Here is a 21,016-nt window from a genome sequence, read left to right as displayed (position 1 = left end):
AGTCATTTCAAATGGCAACTTTCTGGCTTTAAGAAACACTATAAGAAATCAAGAAAAAAAATTGTGGCAGTCAGTAACGGTTACTTTTTTAGACCAAGCAGAGGGGAAAAAAATATGGAATCACTCAATTCTGAGAAATAAATTATGGAATCACCCTGTAAATTTTCATCCCCAAAACTAACACCTGCATCAAATCAGATCTTCTCATTAGTCTGCATCTAAAAAGGAGTGATCACACCTTGGAGAGCTGTTGCATCAAGTGGACTGACATGAATCATGGCTCCAACACGAGAGATGTCAATTGAAACAAAGGAGAGGATTATCAAACTCTTAAAAGAGGGTAAATCATCACGCAATGTTGCAAAAGATATTGGTTGTTCACAGTCAGCTGTGTCTAAACTCTGGACCAAATACAAACAACATGGGAAGGTTGTTAAAGGCAAACATACTGGTAGACCAAGGAAGACATCAAAGCGTCAAGACAGAAAACTTAAAGCAATATGTCTCAAAAATCGAATATGCACAACAAAACAAATGAGGAATGAATGGGATGAAACTGGAGTCAACGTCTGTGACCGAACTGTAAGAAACGGCCTAAAGGAAATGGGATTTACATACAGAAAAGCTAAACGAAAGCCATCATTAACACCTAAACAGAAAAAAACCAGGTTACAATGGGCTAAGGAAAAGCAATCGTGGACTGTGGATGACTGGATGAAAGTCATATTCAGTGATGAATCTCGAATCTGCATTGGACAAGGTGATGATGCTGGAACTTTTGTTTGGTGGCGTTCCAATGAGATTTATAAAGATGACTGCCTGAAGAGAAGATGTAAATTTCCACAGTCATTGATGATATGGGGCTGCATGTCAGGTAAAGGCACTGGGGAGATGGCTGTCATTACATCATCAATAAATGCACAAGTTTACGTTGATATTTTGGACACTTTTCTTATCAAATCAATTGAAAGGATGTTTGGAAATGATGAAATCATTTTTCAAGATGATAATGCATCTTGCCATAGAGCAAAAACTGAAAACATTCCTTGCAAAAAGACACATAGGGTCAATGTCATGGCCTGCAAATAGTCCGGATCTTAATCCAATTGAAAATCTTTGGTGGAAGTTGAAGAAAATGGTCCATGACAAGGCTCCAACCTGCAAAGCTGATCTGGCAACAGCAATCAGAGAAAGTTGGAGCCAGATTGATGAAGAGTACTGTTTGTCACTCATTAAGTCCATGCCTCAGAGATTGCAAGCTGTTATAAAAGCCAGAGGTGGTGCAACAAAATACTAGTGATGTGTTGGAGCGTTCTTTTGTTTTTCATGATTCCATAATTTTTTCCTCAGAATTGAGTGATTCCATATTTTTTTCCTCTGCTTGGTCTAAAAAAGTAACCGTTACTGACTGCCACAATTTTTTTTCCTGATTTTTTTTTTATTTTTATAGTGTTTCTTAAAGCCAGAAAGTTGCCATTTGAAATGACTTTAGTTTTGTGTCATGTCTGTGATCTGCTTTTTTTCTACAAAATTAAACAACTGAATGAACATCCTCCGAGGCCGGTGATTCCATAATTTTTGCCAGGGGTTGTATGTGCAAAATAAAACAAAACACTACTCCAAGTATGTTTTTGACGAGAATATAACATCATAACTTTGTTACAAGGTCAAACGTTGATGTTGCGTGATAAAGGCCTTTTAATAACTCGCTTAAAGAAATAATGGCAAAACTCACATGTAAGTAAAAAACAAAAAATAAACAACGATTAATTAAAAAATAATCAGCCGATTACTAAAATAATCGTTAGTTGCAGCCCTAGTTTGTTTTACGAGTGAGAGCATTTTACCGATTAAATGTGAATAAGCCAGTTTTGAGTTTCTCAGTGCACATGCGTTTTCAAAACGGGTGACAGTGTTACTTTTTGCACAGCAGAACAATGTTGTCATTTGCTTTAGGCCCTAATTTTGTTTTTTATTGACTGTACAGCCAGTGACACAGCACCCTTTTGGCACATTAACCGGAATGGAACCGATCAGAATACTACAGAAGACAAATAATTTTTACTTGACAGTTTGAAGTGAGTTTTCTTTAAGAGCGCTTCATACTCATTAAAATTCACTAGAATATACAAAATTTAACTTGCTTTTTTAAAAAATTTCTGGAGGAGATGCCCCAGACCCCCCATAATCAATACTATGTTTTTACTTGACAGTTTGAAATGAGTTTTCTTTGTTTCAGAGGGCTTCATACCTATTAAAATTCACTAGAATATACAAAATTTAACTTGATCTTTTAAAAAATTTCTGGGGGAGATGCCCCAGACCTCCATAGTTTGAAGTGAGTTTTCTTTATTTCAGAGGGCTTCATACCCATTAAAATTCACCAGAATATACAAAAATTGACTTGTTCTTTTAAAAATTTTCTGGGGGAGCACCCCCAGATCCTCCAGAATCAAGGCTACACCCCCCCCAACACCCTTCCATGTACCTTTAAGTTCAGGTTTTGCATTCGTTTTATGCTTTGCCTCTCTCTCCTTAGAGGCTATTTAGAATAGATTTCTTTACTGTATAATGTATTTATTGTATTTATTGAGGAAAAAACAGTGTGTGCCCCCACTACGCCACATTTTAGGGAATTGCAGGCATTGATTTTTGCCAGGAAAAAATTTCATTCAGATGAAAATTTATTGCTTTAACCCATGTCTTATGTGGAATCAGTGGCTCATGTGGCTGCAGCACTAGAGAACCTCAGTGAATTAATGAATGGGTTTGCAGCTGTCACAGATAAAGACTAACATTTAGGATTTCATGGAGTTCTTAGACTGTGATAAGGCCTAGTCCAAAAATAATGAAGCCTAACTGCTGATTTGCATTGCATTTGTCATGAACAAGCCATTATTTTATTTAGCACCATCCAGATTTATCTGTGAGTTGCCTATAGTTTCTTTGACAGGTACTGAAAATTTTATGGAAAAATTCCGCAGGGTTCCAGAGATATGCATGAAATTTACCCCAAAAATAGCACTTTTTTTCCATCCATTTTGTGTGACATTGATATTTAGCGTTATCCTTTAAAGTTGAATGTTAAAGAAATAACCTTGTATTTTGACAGTTTTGTTGTGTGGGCCGCCAGAAGAGGAGGTACTGCTGGCCCACCACCAGAGGGCGCCCTGCCTGAAGTGCGGGCTTCAGGCACAAGAGGGCGCTGCCACCACGGACACAGCCGGGGGTGACAGCTGTCACTCATCAACTCATGACAGCTGTCACCCATCTACACTTCATCATACTACTCCATAAAACCCGGACGTCATCTCCACCTCATTGCCGAGATATCATCTACCTGTGAAGGTAATATTCTCTGCCGTACTAAGTAATTATAACTTACGTGTGCTCTGTTAGCAGCCGTTGTCCTGTGGTGCCTTGTCAGTTGGGTTGGCGGTTTGTGAGAGTGCCGACGTCTTCGCCTCTCACTCCTTCCAGATAAGTGCTATAACAGGAGCTGCATGAGTGTGTGATTAGAGGTGGAGGTGATTTTCCTCCTTCTGACTGTTTTTGTTACTGGGTGTGCACACACCCACATCTCACTGTTTGTGCTCCTCGCCAGCAGTACTAGATCCGAGGGACGGTGATCTCCTGGGAATTCGGGACTTGGCGGCTCCAGTATTCACCGGGTTCTGTGGCGGTGGAAATCGTGTGGTTCCGGCTCTTCTCAGGACAGACGTCTTCTATCCTCGAGCCTGCCCACACGTCACCTTTGTGGATTGACTGTAATTCGATTCTGAGATTGTCTGTATATTCGTTGTGCACATTCACAACATTAAATTGTTACCTTTTGGCTCATCTATTGACCGTTCATTTGCACCCCCTGTTGTGGGTCCGTGTCACTACACTTTCCCCAACAAGTTTGTTTGTGCTTCATACTAACACACAGTAATACATTTTTGTAAAGGTAGAAATGTCATTTCCTAGAAAAAACATAATGTTTCTAAAGCAAAGTAAAACTGTCGCAAGCGTAACGCTGAGAATAAGTCCTTGATTTATTTGTGCAAAACCTTAGCTATATCTCCTACTCTGCTTCAGTAGAATAATTATATTACCTGTTCAATAATACCAGGAACTAATGGACAGAATTTCTTTGTTTCAGGCTTCTGCAGACTAAAGAAGATACCTCCAACTGTTGTCGCAAGCATTACGCTCTAGCACAGCACTGATAATTTCTACCAATGACTGAACCGAGACCAATAGAAATATTGAAACTCTGATATATAACCATACCTAATATGATAACATTTCACAAAAAAGACCACTTTTAAATTTTGATGGTTATGTCACACTTTGGCTTCATTATTTTTGAACTAGGCCGTAAACACGTCTTTCTTAAAGCTCTGATTCTGAGGAAGAAAGACATCTGGGATAAGCTTAGGGACTCATGAGGTTGCTGAAAAGTGGTGTATAGATATTCCAATACCTTTGCCTGACCATGAACATTTAAGTCTTTAGAATCCATGTGCTTCCGGTCTGGTCTTGGTCTATGGGTGTGAGACCTGTACGCTGTCCAGTGCCCTAAAATGATGACTTGGTGCTTAGTATGTTTCTGCAAAAACCCCCGAGGTACTGCTGCAGTGACTTTGTGTGAAATAAGCAGTTCTGTACAGTAGTAAGGTCTACCACTTGTATGACGACATCAGTTACAGCCCTGTGTTTGCATTTTCCTGAGCGTGATCCAGGTTGCAGGTGCCTCAGTATTGAGTAGCACAGTAACTGGATGAAGACAGCAGAATGCTCACCTCCTATCCCCTGGTTCCTGCAGATACTTGGCTACTTTTGGGAGAGGATTTACCTCTGGCCTGCCAAGCTGGTTGCCAACTGTGACCGAACGGTCCGCCCTAAAATTCACTCCACCCTGCCTTCACTGAGCATGCGTCATTAGCCGCGGTTCATGGATTATAGCCTAGTTTCTACTGAAAACTGCACTCCAGTCATCATCTCTCTCAGCGACAGATATCTGAAGCTTTTGTACAACAATCATTTCCACATAAATTCAGCATTATTTCGCCATAAAAGACGGAGCAAGCGATCAGAGCGCCGCAGCTAAACTAGCTGCTGCATTCACTGCATGTCTGTCATTTCAAAGTGTCACAGATTTTCGCCTCACTTCTGCTTAAAACTGACTTTAGAATGATGTAAGAGGTTTTACCTTTATCATCTGATGGTTAATTATCACATTAATCCATTTGATCGCTTTGGGTGAAGAGACTCAGTCTCAGACGAGCTACTGAGCTCTGAAATGATGCATGTGCAATGGAGGCAGGGTGGACCAGTTCAGTCTGCGACACCGGTTGAGTTGTACATGTGGTGGAGGGTGTGGCTGCCTCATAGACCTGATCTGTAAATATTTGGTTTTTATCTCGTGTTTGGATTGTGTTACCCAGAAGTGTTCTCAGGTTGCCACCATCCAAAGTGATTGCTCAGTTGTGACCAGTAAGGACTCACATTAATGCCTGTTGTCTTTCTGTTTATATCCAGTTGTCTTGCATCAGAACTGACTGATTTAATGACTCTATTTTTGTGTCAACAGGTCAGAGACTGGCTTTACAGAATCACAGAACTACTCATTTCCAAACCACACAAAGGAGAGAATTGCTGCAGGCTGGACTGCAGAGCCTCATGGAGCAGAGGGAGCGAAGAGCAACGCAAAAAGGAGCCCAGAAAAAAACTAAAGCACGGCTCCCGCTTCTCTCAGAGAGGACGAGAGCCGACATTAAGACGGTACTGCATTTGGAAAATGGCTTCAGGCTACAGCAGATTTCAAATTTTGTTTATTTATTTCCCTGTATTTCAGTGCATTATAGTTCAGCTTTCATCAGCACAGAGTCCCAAATGATGGGTGCAGCTTCAACAAAACTGACAGGGCTAGAGATAAAGTCATTGCTCCTGTTTGACTGCAGCTAACAAAGTAGACGACACATTTCAGTCAGTATTTTGTGAAGATGTGGTGTGTAAGTGAAGAGCCGATTACATTTTATAGCAGAATGGGATCAGATTCAAAATATCTTTACTTTTGTTTAATTTCTGGCTCAGTATTTGATGATCTGGCCTCATGACATCAAAAAGATCAAAACATGCTGCACAAACACCACAGACAAAAGTTTAAAACCCTACTGTAGATATGGACAGGTTACTGGTTTCTGCATTTACAGTGGATTAAAAATACTACGGCTCCAAAATGACAGTTTCCTGTTCCTGCATAAATAAACATTCCACGTGGATCAGTTAGTTAGCGCTGCATAGCTAAAAGGAGCAGGAAAGCCAAAACAGCACAGCTAAAGTGTCTATACTAGTTACTTTCCGCCGGTGCAGTCGTCATTTTTATGCATTGAGGCCATGACCTCACACGCACTCATGTAGGCGTGTTGGTCTAAAAATGTATATATATAAAAGTGGTTGGTTGTTTGCATTTGTACTTGCCATGCTGGCTGCTTTGATCTTTGTCATTCTTAAACTAATTTTTCAAAAGAGGATTTCCCACAAAGTAATCATCAAATGTGTGGACAGCACCCAGAGATTTGGTTGCAAACCATTAAAAAAAAAAAAAAAAAAAGAACTTTGCCTTTAAATCTTGAGTTTTAGATATCTTGGTAAAATCAGATGAGGTGCACTTTGTTGACCAGTTATGGTAATTTAGACTTATCTCATCTCATCTTCAACCACTTATCTGGGATCAGGTTGTGGGAGCAACAACTCCAGCAGGGGACCCCCAATCTTCGCTTTCCTGGGCCAGTTAAGAATTATTAACTAACTAAATAAATAATAACAAATTAAGTATGAGTAGACATTTTAAAGAGCTAAAATTAATCAGGTACTGATTTCATTTTCCGTGATACTTTATGACAGACGTCATGATTTTCCAGTTAACTCGACTTTGTCCAGTCCTACATAGTGCATGTAATCTGCTGTTATTTTTGTCTGTGTATTCTTATATTACACTAAAAATCTAACTGTGACTTGTCTAAAACTTTAACATGCTGTTTTTTTTCTCCTCTACAGCATAAGCAGAAGAAAGAGGCACATTTTGGGCAGCCTACAGTGTCTTCACAGCTTAAAAAGAATGAGATCCCTCAGAAGGATAACTCTGTCCCATGGAGACCTGCATCCCATCACTTTCCTCCCCAACAGTAAGAATTTTTACCTGTGTGCTTAGCTGGTGAGAAATTTATTATTTGTCTTACAAGGGTCCTGCGATACACTGTCCTGGATGTACCCCGCCTCACACCCTATGACTGCTGGGAGTGCTCCCTGTGACCCTTAACTGGAGTACAGTACATCCAGAAAGTATTCACAGTGCTTCACTTTTTTGTTATGTTACAGCCTTATTCCAAAACGGATGTGAAAAAAGGAGATTTTGCAGAAGAAGTCTCATGTACATAAGTATTCACAGTCTTTGCCGTGCATCTCAAAATTGAGTGCAGGTGCCTCCTGTTTCCACTGATCATCCTTGAGATGTTTCTACAGCTTTAATTGGAGTCCACCTGGGGTAAATTCAGGTGATTGGACATGATTTGGAAAGACACACACCTAACCCTAACCCTATAAGGTCCCACAGTTGACAGTCAGAGCACAAATCAAGCATGAAGTCAAAGGAATTGTCTGAGGTGGGGCTGGATCCACATGCTGGATTAGATGATTTCTGTAATGAACATGGAACGGACTCTGCTGCAGGATCAAATCCATCGAGTGGCTCAATGCCCCCTGCCTCCCCAACCTCCCCGTCGGTGGACTGGATGCCTGCATGGACTCTCATCAATTGTTGTGTTGTGTTCTGTGTTGTAAACCTTTTTGGTAGCATAGCCTACACAGAGAATCATCCCTTTGAGTCTGGTCTGCTTGATGTTTCTTCCTCAAATCATCAGAGGGAGTTTTTCTTTACCACTCTCACCTGTGTTCTTGCTCTAGGGGTTGGTAAGGTTAGACCTGACTTGTGTGAAGCCCCTTGAGGCACCTATGTTGTGATTTGGCGCTACATAAACTGTATAAATTAAATTGAAATTGTCTGTATACCTCAGAGACAGCTTTGTCTCGAGACACAAATCTGGGGAAGCGTACAGAAACATTTGCTGCATTGAAGGTCCCAATGAGCACAGTGGCCTCCATCATCTGTAAATGGAAGACGTTCAGATCTACCAGGACTCTTCCTAGAGCTGGCTGACCGTCTAAACTGAGCACCTGGGGGAGAAGGGCCTTAGTCAGGGATGTGATCAAGAACCCGATGGTCACTCTGTCAGAGCTTCAGCATTTCTCTGAGGAGAGAGGAGAACCTTCCAAAAGGACAACCATCTCTGCAGCAATCCACCAATCAGGCCTGTATGGTAGAGTGGCCAGACGGAAGCCACTCCTTAGTAACAGGCACACGGCAGCCCACCTGGAGTTTGACAAAAGGCACCTGAAGGACTCTCAGACCAGGAGAAACAAAATTCTCTGGTCTGATGGGACAAGGATTGAACTCTTGGGTGTGAATGCCAGGCATCATGTTAGGAGAAAACCAGGCACCATCCCTACACTGAAGCATGGCTGTGGCGTCGTATTCAAGAAGACCTGAGGCTGTAACTGCTCCCATTGGTGCATTAACAAAGTATTGAGCAAAGGGTGTGAATAATTATGTACAAGGGCGCAATTTAGAACTAGAAATTGGGGGCACAAAGTGCGAGGCCCGCGGGGCCGAAGACCATAGCCCGGGGGTCTGGGGGCCGCTTTAGGCCCCCAGAAACCAATGGCTTCTAGATGAGCTCAGATGCATTCTGAGCATCCAGAACAGTAATTTTAATGTTTTGAGAAGACCATAAAGTGGACACCATTTGACTTATGCAATTTGAAACTGGATATACACTCAAAAATATAAACGCAACACTTTTGGTTTTGCTCCCATTTTGTATGAGATGAACTCAAAGATATAAAACTTTTTCCACATACACAATATCACTATTTCCCTCAAATATTGTTCACAAACCAGTCTAAATCTGTGATAGTGAGCACTTCTCCTTTGCTGAGATAATCCATCCCACCTCACAGGTGTGCCATATCAAGATGCTGATTAGACACCATGATTAGTGCACAGGTGTGCCTTAGACTGCCCACAATAAAAGGCCACTCTGAAAGGTGCAGTTTTGTTTTATTGGGGGGGATACCAGTCAGTATCTGGTGTGACCACCATTTGCCTCATGCAGTGCAACACATCTCCTTCGCATAGAGTTGATCAGGTTGTCAATTGTGGCCTGTGGAATGTTGGTCCACTCCTCTTCAATGGCTGTGCGAAGTTGCTGGATATTGGAGCATCCCAAACATGCTCAATGGGTGACATGTCCGGTGAATATGCCGGCCATGCAAGAACTGGGACATTTTCAGCTTCCAAGAATTGTGTACAGATCCTTGCAACATGGGGCCGTGCATTATCCTGCTGCAACATGAGGTGATGTTCTTGGATGTATGGCACAACAATGGGCCTCAGGATCTCGTCACGGTATCTCTGTGCATTCAAAATGCCATCAATAAAATGCACCTGTGTTCTTCGTCCATAACAGACGCCTGCCCATACCATAACCCCACCGCCACCATGGGCCACTCGATCCACAACATTGACATCAGAAAACCACTCACCCACACGACGCCACACACGCTGTCTGTCATCTGCCCTGAACAGTGTGAACCGGGATTCATCCGTGAAGAGAACACCTCTCCAACGTGCCAAACGCCAGCGAATGTGAGCATTTGCCCACTCAAGTCGGTTACGACGACGAACTGGAGTCAGGTCGAGACCCCGATGAGGACGACGAGCATGCAGATGAGCTTCCCTGAGACGGTTTCTGACAGTTTGTGCAGAAATTCTTTGGTTATGCAAACCGATTGTTTCAGCAGCTGTCCGAGTGGCTGGTCTCAGATGATCTTGGAGGTGAACATGCTGGATGTGGAGGTCCTGGGCTGGTGTGGTTACACGTGGTCTGCGGTTGTGAGGCTGGTTGGATGTACTGCCAAATTCTCTGAAACGCCTTTGGAGGCGGCTTATGGTAGAGAAATGAACATTCAATACACGAGCAACAGCTCTGGTTGACATTCCTGCTGTCAGCATGCCAATTGCACGCTCCCTCAAATCTTGCGACATCTGTGGAATTGTGCTGTGTGATAAAACTGCACCTTTCAGAGTGGCCTTTTATTGTGGGCAGTCTAAGGCACACCTGTGCACTAATCATGGTGTCTAATCAGCATCTTGATATGGCACACCTGTGAGGTGGGATGGATTATCTCAGCAAAGGAGAAGTGCTCACTATCACAGATTTAGACTGGTTTGTGAACAATATTTGAGGGAAATGGTGATATTGTGTATGTGGAAAAAGTTTTAGATCTTTGAGTTCATCTCATACAAAATGGGAGCAAAACCAAAAGTGTTGCGTTTATATTTTTGTTGAGTGTAAGTACTTTATTCTGAGAATAGCCAACATTGATTTTATTGACATCCTGGTGTAAATAAGGTACACCACATGTGTAGAACTCAAAAAGAATGAGTTTGAGTTGAGTTTTCATTAAAAAAACAACTGCAATGTGGTAAAATGTGTTCATAAATATGAAAGAACAGGCTCTTAATAATTATTAACTATCGCATACTGTATTTTGTTTCTCAAGATTTGTTTTTGCATAAGTTTGAAAAAACAACAGATCATAAGTTTGTGACAAACAAGAAACAGGTGTTGCAAGTCAATGCTGCTAAAAATACAAACTTGCAGAAACAAAGATACTATTCTGACATGGTTTGCACATAAGACTGACATGGTTTGCACACAAGACTGGCATAGCATGTTTCAAGTACACATATGTCAGAAGGTGGGGGGGACATACTATATTCTGTGCCCCCTGGTTGAAAAGGTGGTGAGGACATGTCCCCCCCCTATCCCCCACCAAATTGTGCCCATGCTTATGTACATGTGATTTCTTTTTTATTTTTAATAAATTTGCAAAAATAAAAAAACAACTTTTTGTTCTTATTATGGGATACTGTGTGTAGAATTTTGTGGGAAAAAATGAATTTACTCCATTTTGGAATAAGGCTGTAACATGGTAAATGGACTGCATTTATGTAGCACTTTTCCATCTGCATCAGACACTCAAAGCGTGCCTCACATTCACCCCGAAGTGAGGGTGCTGCCATAAAAAGCGCTCACCACACACCGGGAGCAATAGAGGATTAAAAACCTTGCCCAAGGGCCCTTAGTGAGGCTGGGATTTGAACCGACATACAAAATAACTAAACATAACAAAATGTGGAGAAAGTGAAGCGCTGACTACTGATCATCTCTGGAGGCTTTTTCATAGATGATTGAGATTTTTAAGTTGAGGGGCAGAGCTCACCAGTAAACCACCTGCTGAGGTGGTCAATGGCAAGGAAAACCTGCACAGTCAGGCAGCTGCTTTGTTATTGCAGGTATGTGAATCCAAAGGGACTGCCTGAAAGTTCAGAGTCTCCAGTAAAGACGTTACCGAGCCCTACAAAGAAGATGCCCACTGGTTTTTGGGAGGAGCTATGCCTTAGCGCCGAGAAGAGGAAACCACCTGAAGATGAAGCAAAAAGGTAAAACCTATATCCAATGATCCAATGTATTTTTTTTCCCAAGTCAGTTACCATAACATCATTGTATATAACCAGGTGTGCACATAACTGGTACTCATGGTGTTTGTGCGTGCTAAAAATAAATGATGTGCAGCAGAAAACACAAGGAAAGTGTTTCCCTCTGCTGTGCATCAGTGATGTTTAGCACACACGGGCATGATGAAAAGTTATGTGCACCTCTGTATATATCATTGTATATATTTTTTTTCTTTCTTCAGTTTACCCATTTTCATTCTCCCATAAACAAGGTTATGGCAACATGGCACAGGTTTTGTGAACAAAGTCAAAGTTGGAATGACAAAAAACTAAAAGTTGTACACTATTCTGAGTTTGTGGGTGCAGGATGGTTAAACCTTCTCCCAGGGGAGTATACCTCAAAAAAAGTTAAAGTTTTGTATCTTGTGGAGCTAACATCAGCTAATCTATGATACCTGCTAATGTGTTAACATTGCGAACATGATTTACAGGAAAATTTTGCTCAGTGGAAATACTGGAGTGCACACTTCTTAGATCTTTGAAAAATGAACTGCACAACAAGCTGTGTTCTTAGATATCTGCAATAAAATCCCTGCAAAGGAGCCACTCGTCGTTAGCATCACAGTATGTGATCCTAGTAATATCTAAAAGATGTCACTGTTTTCAAGACAGGTGAGTGATTAAACCCATAGTGAATCACTGCTTTCAGGTCCTGCCCTTATGCAGGCTATTAGTTGCGGCCTGAAAACAAATCTAAAATTTCAAAATAAATAAAAGTACCAGCTTTAAAGGTGCATACCGCCAACTACTGTATTGAAGTGTGTGGAATCATGGGATTAATGCGAAACAATAAAATGAAAAATAAAATAATTCAAACATATAATAAAAGTCTTAACACTATTGGAAAACACCGCAAGTTTGACAGCTTTAATAAAATCACACTGCACTTCCAAAAGACTCACTTATATAAATGGTGACGAATGACTAATTAAACTTGGTTTCTTTTTTCAAAACTTAAATGGCAGCAACTTCAGTAATTCTGTTACATTTGGCATTTAACATTCGGGGAACCTTTTCTGATGAAGATAAATGAATACGAGTATCAATCAAATCAAATCAATTTCATTTATAGCGCCAAATCACAACAAACAGTTGCCCCAAGGCGCTTCATATTGTAAGGCAAAGCCATACAATAATTACAGAAAAACCCCAACTGTCAAAACGACCCCCTGTGAGCAAGGACTTGGCGACAGTGGGAAGGAAAAACTCCCTTTTAACAGGAAGAAACCTCCAGCGGAACCAGGCTCAGGGAGGGGCAGTCTTCTGCTGGGACTGGTTGGGGCTGAGGGAGAGAACCAGGAAAAAGACATGCTGTGGAAGAGAGCAGAGATCAATCACTAATGATTAAATGCAGAGTGGTGCATACAGAGCAAAAAGAGAAAGAAACACTCAGTGCATCATGGGAACCCCCCAGCAGTCTAAGTCTATAGCAGCATAACTAAGGGATGGTTCAGGGTCACCTGATCTAGCCCTAACTATAAGCTTTAGCAAAAGGAAAGTTTTAAGCCTAATCTTAAAAGTAGAGAGAGTGTCTGTCTCCCTGATCCGAATTGGGAGCTGGTTCCACAGGAGAGGAGCCTGAAAGCTGAAGGCTCTGCCTCCCATTCTACTCTTACAAACCCTAGGAACTACAAGTAAGCCTGCAGTCTGAGAGCGAAGTGCTCTATTGGGGTGATATGGTACTATGAGGTTCCTAAGATAAGATGGGACCTGATTATTCAAAACCTTATAAGTAAGAAGAAGAATTTTAAATTCTATTCTAGAATTAACAGGAAGCCAATGAAGAGAGGCCAATATGGGTGAGATATGCTCTCTCTACTCTAGCTGCAGCATTTTGAATTAACTGAAGGCTTTTCAGGGAACTTTTAGTACAACCTGATAATAATGAATTACAATAGTCCAGCCTAGAGGAAATAAATGCATGAATTAGTTTTATTAGCATCACTCTGAGACGAGACCTTTCTAATTTTAGAGATATTGCGCAAATGCAAAAAAGCAGTCCTACATATTTGTTTAATATGCGCACTGAATGACATATCCTGATCAAAAATGACTCCAAAATTTCTCACAGTATTACTAGAGGTCAGGGTAATGCCATCCAGAGTAAGGATCTGGTTAGACACCATGTTTCTAAGATTTGTTGGGCCAAGTACAATAACTTCAGTTTTATCTGAATTTAAAAGCAGGAAATTAGAGGTCATCCATGTCTTTATGTCTGAAAGACATTCCTGTAGTTTAACTAATTGGTGTGTATCCTCTGGTTTCATGGATAGATAAAGCTGAGTATCATCTGCGTAACAATGAAAATTTAAGCAATGCTGTCTAATAATACTGCCTAAGGGAAGCATGTATAAAGTGAATAAAATTGGTCCTAGCACAGAACCTTGTGGAACTCCATAATTAACCTTAGTCTGTGAAGAAGATTCCCCTTTTACATGAACAAATTGTAATCTATTAGATAAATATGATTCAAACCACCGCAGCGCAGTGCCTTTAATACCTATGGTATGCTGTAATCTCTGTAATAAAATTTTATGGTCAACAGTATCAAAAGCAGCACTGAGGTCTAACAGAAGAAGCACAGAGATGAGTCCACTGTCTATTTAAGATTGAAGCATTAAATAATGGTAGGGCTTCCTTGAGCAGCCTGGTAGGATTGGGGTCTAATAGACATGTTGATGGTTTGTAGGAAGTAACTAATGAAAATAACTCAGACAGAACAATCGGAGAGAAAGAGTCTAACCAAATACCGGCATCACTGAAAGCAGCCAAAGAGAACGATATGTCTTTGGGATGGTTATGAGCAATTTTTTCTCTAATAGTTAAATTTTATTAGCAAAGAAAGTCATGAAGTCATTACTAGTTAAAGTTAAAGGAATACTCGGCTCAATAGAGCTCTGACTCTTTGTCAGCCTGGCTACAGTGCTGAAAAGAAACCTGGGGTTCTTATTTCCTTCAATTAGCGATGAGTAGTAAGATGTCCTAGCTTTACGGAGGGCTTTTTTATAGAGCAACAGACTCTTTTTCCAAGCTAAGTGAAGATCTTCTAAATTAGTGAGACGCCATTTCCTCTCCAACTTGCGGGTTATCTGCTTTAAGCTGCGAGTTTGAGTTATACCACGGAGTCAGGCACTTCTGATTTAAGGCTCTCTTTTTCAGAGGAGCTACAGCATCCGAACTTGTCCTCAATGAGGATATAAAACTATTGACGAAATATTCTATCTCACTCACAGAGTTTAGGTAGCTACTCTGCACTGTGTTGGTATATGGCATTGGAGAACATAAAGAAGGAATCATATCCTTAAACCTAGTTACAGCGCTTTCTGAAAGACTTCTACTGTAATGAAACTTATTCCCCACTGCTGGGTAGTCCATTAAAGTAAATGTAAATGTTATTAAGAAATGATCAGACAGAAGGGAGTTTTCAGGGAATACTGTTAAGTCTTCAATTTCCATACCATAAGTCAGAACAAGATCTAAGATATGATTAAAGTGGTGGGTGGACTCGTTTACATTTTGAGCAAAGCCAATCGAGTCTAATAATAGATTAAATGCAGTGTTGAGGCTGTCGTTCTCAGCATCTGTGTGGATGTTAAAATCGCCCACTATAATTATCTTATCTGAGCTAAGCACTAAGTCAGACAAAAGTTCTGAAAATTCACAGAGAAACTCACAGTAACGACCAGGAGGACGATAGATAACAACAAATAAAACTGTTTTTTGGGACTTCCAATTTGGATGGACAAGACTAAGAGACAAGCTTTCAAATAAATTAAAGCTCTGTCTGGGTTTTTGATTAATTAATAAGCTGGAGTGGAAGATTGCTGCTAATCCTCCGCCCCGGCCCGTGCTACGAGCGTTCTGGCAGTTAGTGTGACTCAGGGGTGTTGACTCATTTACACTAACATATTCATCCTGCTGTAACCAGGTTTCTGTAAGGCAGAATAAATCAATATGTTGATCCATTATTATATCATTTACTAACAGGGACTTAGAAGAGAGAGATCTAATGTTTAATAGACCACATTTAACTGTTTTAGTCTGTGGTGCAGTTGAAGGTGCTATATTATTTTTTTCTTTTTGAATTTTATGCTTAAATAGATTTTTACTGGTTGTTGGAGTATATATATATATATATATATATATATATATATATATATATATAATAGGGCATGTGTTTGTTTGTTACTAAGTTGGGAATTACTGGGCGTAGAAAAAAAATTGAGCTGACAAAATAGTAAAGTAAGTAAGTAAACTTTATTTGTATAGCGCTTTTCACAGACAGCAGTCACAAAGTACTTCAGAGTGGTGAACATTTATAAAAGCTCATACAGTGAAATACATAATATAGAATGCAGCAACACAGCCCGGGGTCGGTTTAGACTAGCTTGCACATGGGCCCTGGATGGCAACCATGCAGGCAGACAACCAATCCATTCCCACATCTCTAAAATAACGATTTTTCTGCCACAGATAGGTGAAATGTGGGCGCCCTCTTGGCCTCCTCTAGCTACTGGGGTCCTCAACACTCAGGCACCAGTGTGCTGGATCATGCACAGAGAAAGGGGCTACGTGACCAAAATGTCACAGCTGACTCTCCCGCACAATGCAAATGATTCTCCACCATACCTCCGCCAAGAAAACACTTTGAACTTGGTAACTACAGGGCAAATATAAGCACATGGTTGTTAAAGGCTGTAAATATACAGTAGTGTTCAGAATAACAGTAGTGTTATGTGACTAAAAAGATTAATCCAGGTTTTGAGTATATTTCTTATTGTTACATGGGAAACAAGGTACCAGTAGATTCAGTAGATTCTCACAAATCCAATAAGACCAAGCATTCATGATATGCACACTCTTAAGGCTATTAGTAAAAAAAAAAAGTAGAAAAGGGGGTGTTCACAATAATAGTAGTGTGGCATTCAGTCAGTGAGTTCGTCAGTTTTGTGGAACAAACGGGTGAATCAGGTGTCCCCTATTTAAGGATGAAGCCAGCACCTGTTGAACATGCTTTTCTCTTTGAAAGCCTGAGGAAAATGGGACGTTCAAGACATTGTTCAGAAGAACAGTGTAGTTTGATTAAAAAGTTGATTGAAGAAGGGAAAACTTATACACAGGTGCAAAAAATTATAGGCTGTTCATCTACAATGATCTCCAGTGCTTTAAAATGGACAAACAAAAACAGACGCGTGGAAGAAAATGGAAAACAATCATCAAAATGGATAGAAGAATAACCAGAATGGCAAAGGCTCACCCATTGATCAGCTCCAGGATGATCAAGTTAGAATGATGACAGTTATGAAGATGATGAAGATGACCAGTTAGAAGACGCCTGTGTGAAGCTAATTTATTTGCAAGAATCCCCCGCAAAGTCCCTCTGTTAAATAAATGACATGCAGAAGAGGTTACAATTTACCAAAGAACACATCAACTGGCCTAAAGAGAAATGGAGGAATATTTTGTGGACTGATGAGAGTAAAATTGTTATTTTTGGGTCCAAGGGCCGCAGACAGTTTGTGAGACGACCCCCAAACTCTGAATTCAAGCCACAGTTCACAGTGAAGACAGTGAAGCATGGTGGTGCAAGCATCATGATATGGGCATGTTTCTCCTACTATGGTGTTGGGCCTATATATCACATACCAGGTATCATGGATCAGTTTGGATATGTCAAAATACTTGAAGAGGTCATGTTGCCTTATGCTGAAGAGAACATGCCCTTGAAATGGGTGTTTTAACAAGACAATGACCCCAAGCACACTAGTAAATGAGCAAAATCTTGGTTCCAAACCAACAAAATTAATGCCTCGCAGATGTGAAGAAATCATGAAAAACTGTGGTTATACAACTAAATACTAGTTTAGTGATTCACAGATTGATAAAAAAGCAGTTTGAACATAATAGTTTTGAGTTTGTAGCGTCAACAGCAGATGCTACTATTATTGTGAACACCCCCTTTCTACTTTTTTTTTTTACTAATAGCCCAATTTCATACCCTTAAGAGTGTCCATATTATAAATGCTTGGTCTTGTTGGATTTGTGAGAATCTACTGAATCTACTGGTACCTTGTTTCCATGTAACAATAAGAAATACAACCCCTGGCAAAAATTATGGAATCACCGGTCAGTTGTTTGTTTAATTTTGTGGAAAAAAGCAGATCACAGACATGACACAAAACTAAAGTCATTTCAAATGGCAACTTTCTGGCTTTAAGAAACACTATAAGAAATCAAGAAAAAAAGATTGTGGCAGTCAGTAACGGTTACTTTTTTAGACCAAGCAAAGGAAAAAAATATGGAATCACTCAATTCTGAGGAAAAAATTATGGAATCACCCTGTAAATTTTCATCCCCCAAATTAACACCTGCATCAAATCAGATCTGCTCATTGACATTGACCCTATGTGTCTTTTTGCAAGGAATGTTTTTGCAGTTTTTGCTCTATGGCAAGATGCATTATCATCTTGAAAAATGATTTCATCATCCCCAAACATCCTTTCAATTGTCCAAAATATCAACATAAACTTGTGCATTTATTGATGATGTAATGACAGCCATCTCCCCAGTGCCTTTACCTGACATGCAGCCCCATATCATCAATGACTGTGGAAATTTACATGTTCTCTTCAGGCAGTCATCTTTATAAATCTCATTGGAACGGCACTAAACAAAAGTTCCAGCATCATCACCTTGCCCAATGCAGATTCGAGATTCATCACTGAATATGACTTTCATCCAGTCATCCACAGTCCACAATTGCTTTTCCTTAGCCCATTGTAACCTTGTTTTTTTCTGTTTAGGTGTTAATGATGCCTTTCATTTAGCTTTTCTGTATGTAAATCCCATTTCCTTTAGGCCGTTTCTTACAGTTCGGTCACAGACGTTTCCTCCAGTTTCCTCCCATTCGTTCCTCATTTGTTTTGTTGTACATTTTTCGATTTTTGAGACATATTGCTTTAAGTTTTCTGTCTTGACGCTTTGATGTCTTCCTTGGTCTACCAGTATGTTTGCCTTTAACAACCTTCCCATGTTGTTTGTATTTGGTCCAGAGTTTAGACACAGCTGACTGTGAACAACCAACATCTTTTGCAATATTGCGTGATGATTTACTCTCTTAAGAGTTTGATAATCCTCTCCTTTGTTTCAACTGACATCTCTCGTGTTGGAGCCATGATTCATGTCAGTCCACTTGGTGCAACAGCTCTCCAAGGTGTGATCACTCCTTTTTAGATGCAGACTAACGAGCAGATCTGATATGATGCAGGTGTTAGTTTTGGGGATGAAAATTTACAGGGTGATTCCATATTTTTTTTCCTCTGCTTGGTCTAAAAAAGTAACCGTTACTGACTGCCACAATCTTTTTTGTTGATTTCTTATAGTGTTTCTTAAAGCCAGAAAGTTGCCATTTGAAATTACTTTAGTTTCGTGTCATGTCTGTGATCTGCTTTTTTTCTACAAAATTAAACAACTGAATGAACATCCTCCGAGGCCGGTGATTCCATAATTTTTGCCAGGGGCTGTATACTCAAAACCTGGATTAATCTTTTTAGTCACATAGCAGTACTATTATTCTGAACACTACTGTGTATATATATATATATATATATATATATATGCCCATTGAGATTGAAACCTCTTTTACAAGAGTGGCCCGGCCAAGAAAGGCAGCAACACACATCATGAGACAACATCAAGAGAACGTTAAAAACAAATCAAATACAAGCAATATACAGATAAAACAATCAGCTTGGTCATAGTAACAACATAGAAGCAAAAACAGTTTAAAATTTAAAAACATAGGGACTGTGCAAAAGCGTTCCATTCACAGTCTCTTAAAATGGAGCAGTAAGCATTCAAAGAAATCAACCCAGAGGGTTATAATTCAGATTGGAGGGTATTCTAATCAGAGGGAGCAGATAAACTAAAAGCTTTCTTTCCTGCTTGAGTGTGAACATGAAGTACATGAAAGTACACCGTCATTTCAGTGCAAAGCATAATGCTTTCAGATCTCCAAAGTATACTGGATAAATAAATCGGAACCAACTCAATAAGAGCTTGTAAACCAGAGTCATCCAATGTGTATATCACCTTCCATGGAAAGAAGGCATGCCAGCATTAGCATACAACTCACAGTGATGGGGGAGGCGGCTACAACCAGTGATTAATCTCAAAGCACAATGATACAGCGAGGTCAAGGACTGTAGATAACTGGTTTAAGCACACACATACATGACATCACCATAATCCAGTGCAGGCAAGAAAGTAGCAGTTATCAGGTGCTTTCAGGCTCTTAAGGAAAAACATGACTTATTTCTACAAAGTAAGATGAGCGTCACTCTTAATTTGGAGATCAAGTGTTTAAGATCAACTTTAAAAGAAAGCTCTTTGTCAATAGTTAATCCCAAAGACTTGTAACTGCTGAGTAGCTCAAGAGTTTTATCTTTGACCAGTTTTAATTAATGGTATATTCTCCAAGGAAACAGGTGACTTTGGAAAAAAACGCTATTTTTGGATTTGTCAGTATTCAAGACCAGTTTGAATTTCTCCAGACGGCACTGCGTTACATTGAAAGTTGACTGCAAAAATTCAAAGGCCTGTGTAACTGAGTTTGAACAACCATAGATTACAGTGTCATCTGCATAAAGATGATAGGTGTTTGATAAGTGTACACACAGATCAGTAATATAAATTGTGAACAAAATAGACCCTAAATCTTAACCTTGAGGAACACCTTTTGTGACTTCAAGGAAGATGGAGCTAGCACCAGCCATCTGAACACACTATGTCCTACTTGCCAAATAATCAGCAAACCAAGAGACGCGTGGGGACACCATGTTTGCAAAGAGTTTCTAACAAGACAGTGTTCCACAGTATCAAATGCCTTCGAAAGATCAAGAAATAGTGCATCACAAAACTTTTTGAATCCAGTGCCTCAAACAGATCATTTAAAACTTTTAACATAGCAGTAACAGTGCTCTGCTGCTTCCAAAAAACAGACTGAAGAGGGAATCCAACATCTTCAGCACCCTACAGACCTCAGAAACACACAGGTTTAAAATTAAATGAACACTCAACAGGAGGACTGCTTACAACAGCAGATTCACTATGTAAGACAGTTTTTTTTTTTTTTTTAATCACTGTTGAGGGAATCAAACACGTGCCCTGCTTTAATGAAATGTTCATTAAAATAATTTAACATGGCACATTTATCAGATTTTTAGAATCTTTGACCAGGAAATTAGGCAGTTCACTAGGAGATGTAGCACCAGAAGCAGATCTCGCAACCTTCCATAACTTCTTGGGATCGTTAAAGCACGTCTCACG

General features: G+C 40.1%; 1 protein-coding gene across 2 annotated transcripts in view; it reads left to right on the top strand.

The window, feature by feature from the left end:
- kiaa0753 (KIAA0753 ortholog) overlaps positions 1-21,016 on the top strand; it is a 58,034-nt gene that overhangs the window by 11,472 nt on the left and 25,546 nt on the right. For both annotated transcript variants that reach the window (XM_034185340.1, XM_034185339.1), the window contains exons 8-10: positions 5,579-5,769; positions 7,048-7,175; positions 11,468-11,614. In XM_034185340.1, coding sequence (XP_034041231.1) covers positions 5,579-5,769; positions 7,048-7,175; positions 11,468-11,614 — 466 coding nt within the window. The remainder of the gene's footprint in view (positions 1-5,578; positions 5,770-7,047; positions 7,176-11,467; positions 11,615-21,016) is intronic.

This window comes from Thalassophryne amazonica, chromosome 13, assembly GCF_902500255.1.
Source record: "Thalassophryne amazonica chromosome 13, fThaAma1.1, whole genome shotgun sequence".
Lineage (NCBI taxonomy): Eukaryota > Metazoa > Chordata > Actinopteri > Batrachoidiformes > Batrachoididae > Thalassophryne > Thalassophryne amazonica.
The sequence above is the reverse complement of the archived record's forward strand: the minus strand, read 5'-3'. Positions and strand labels throughout refer to the sequence as shown.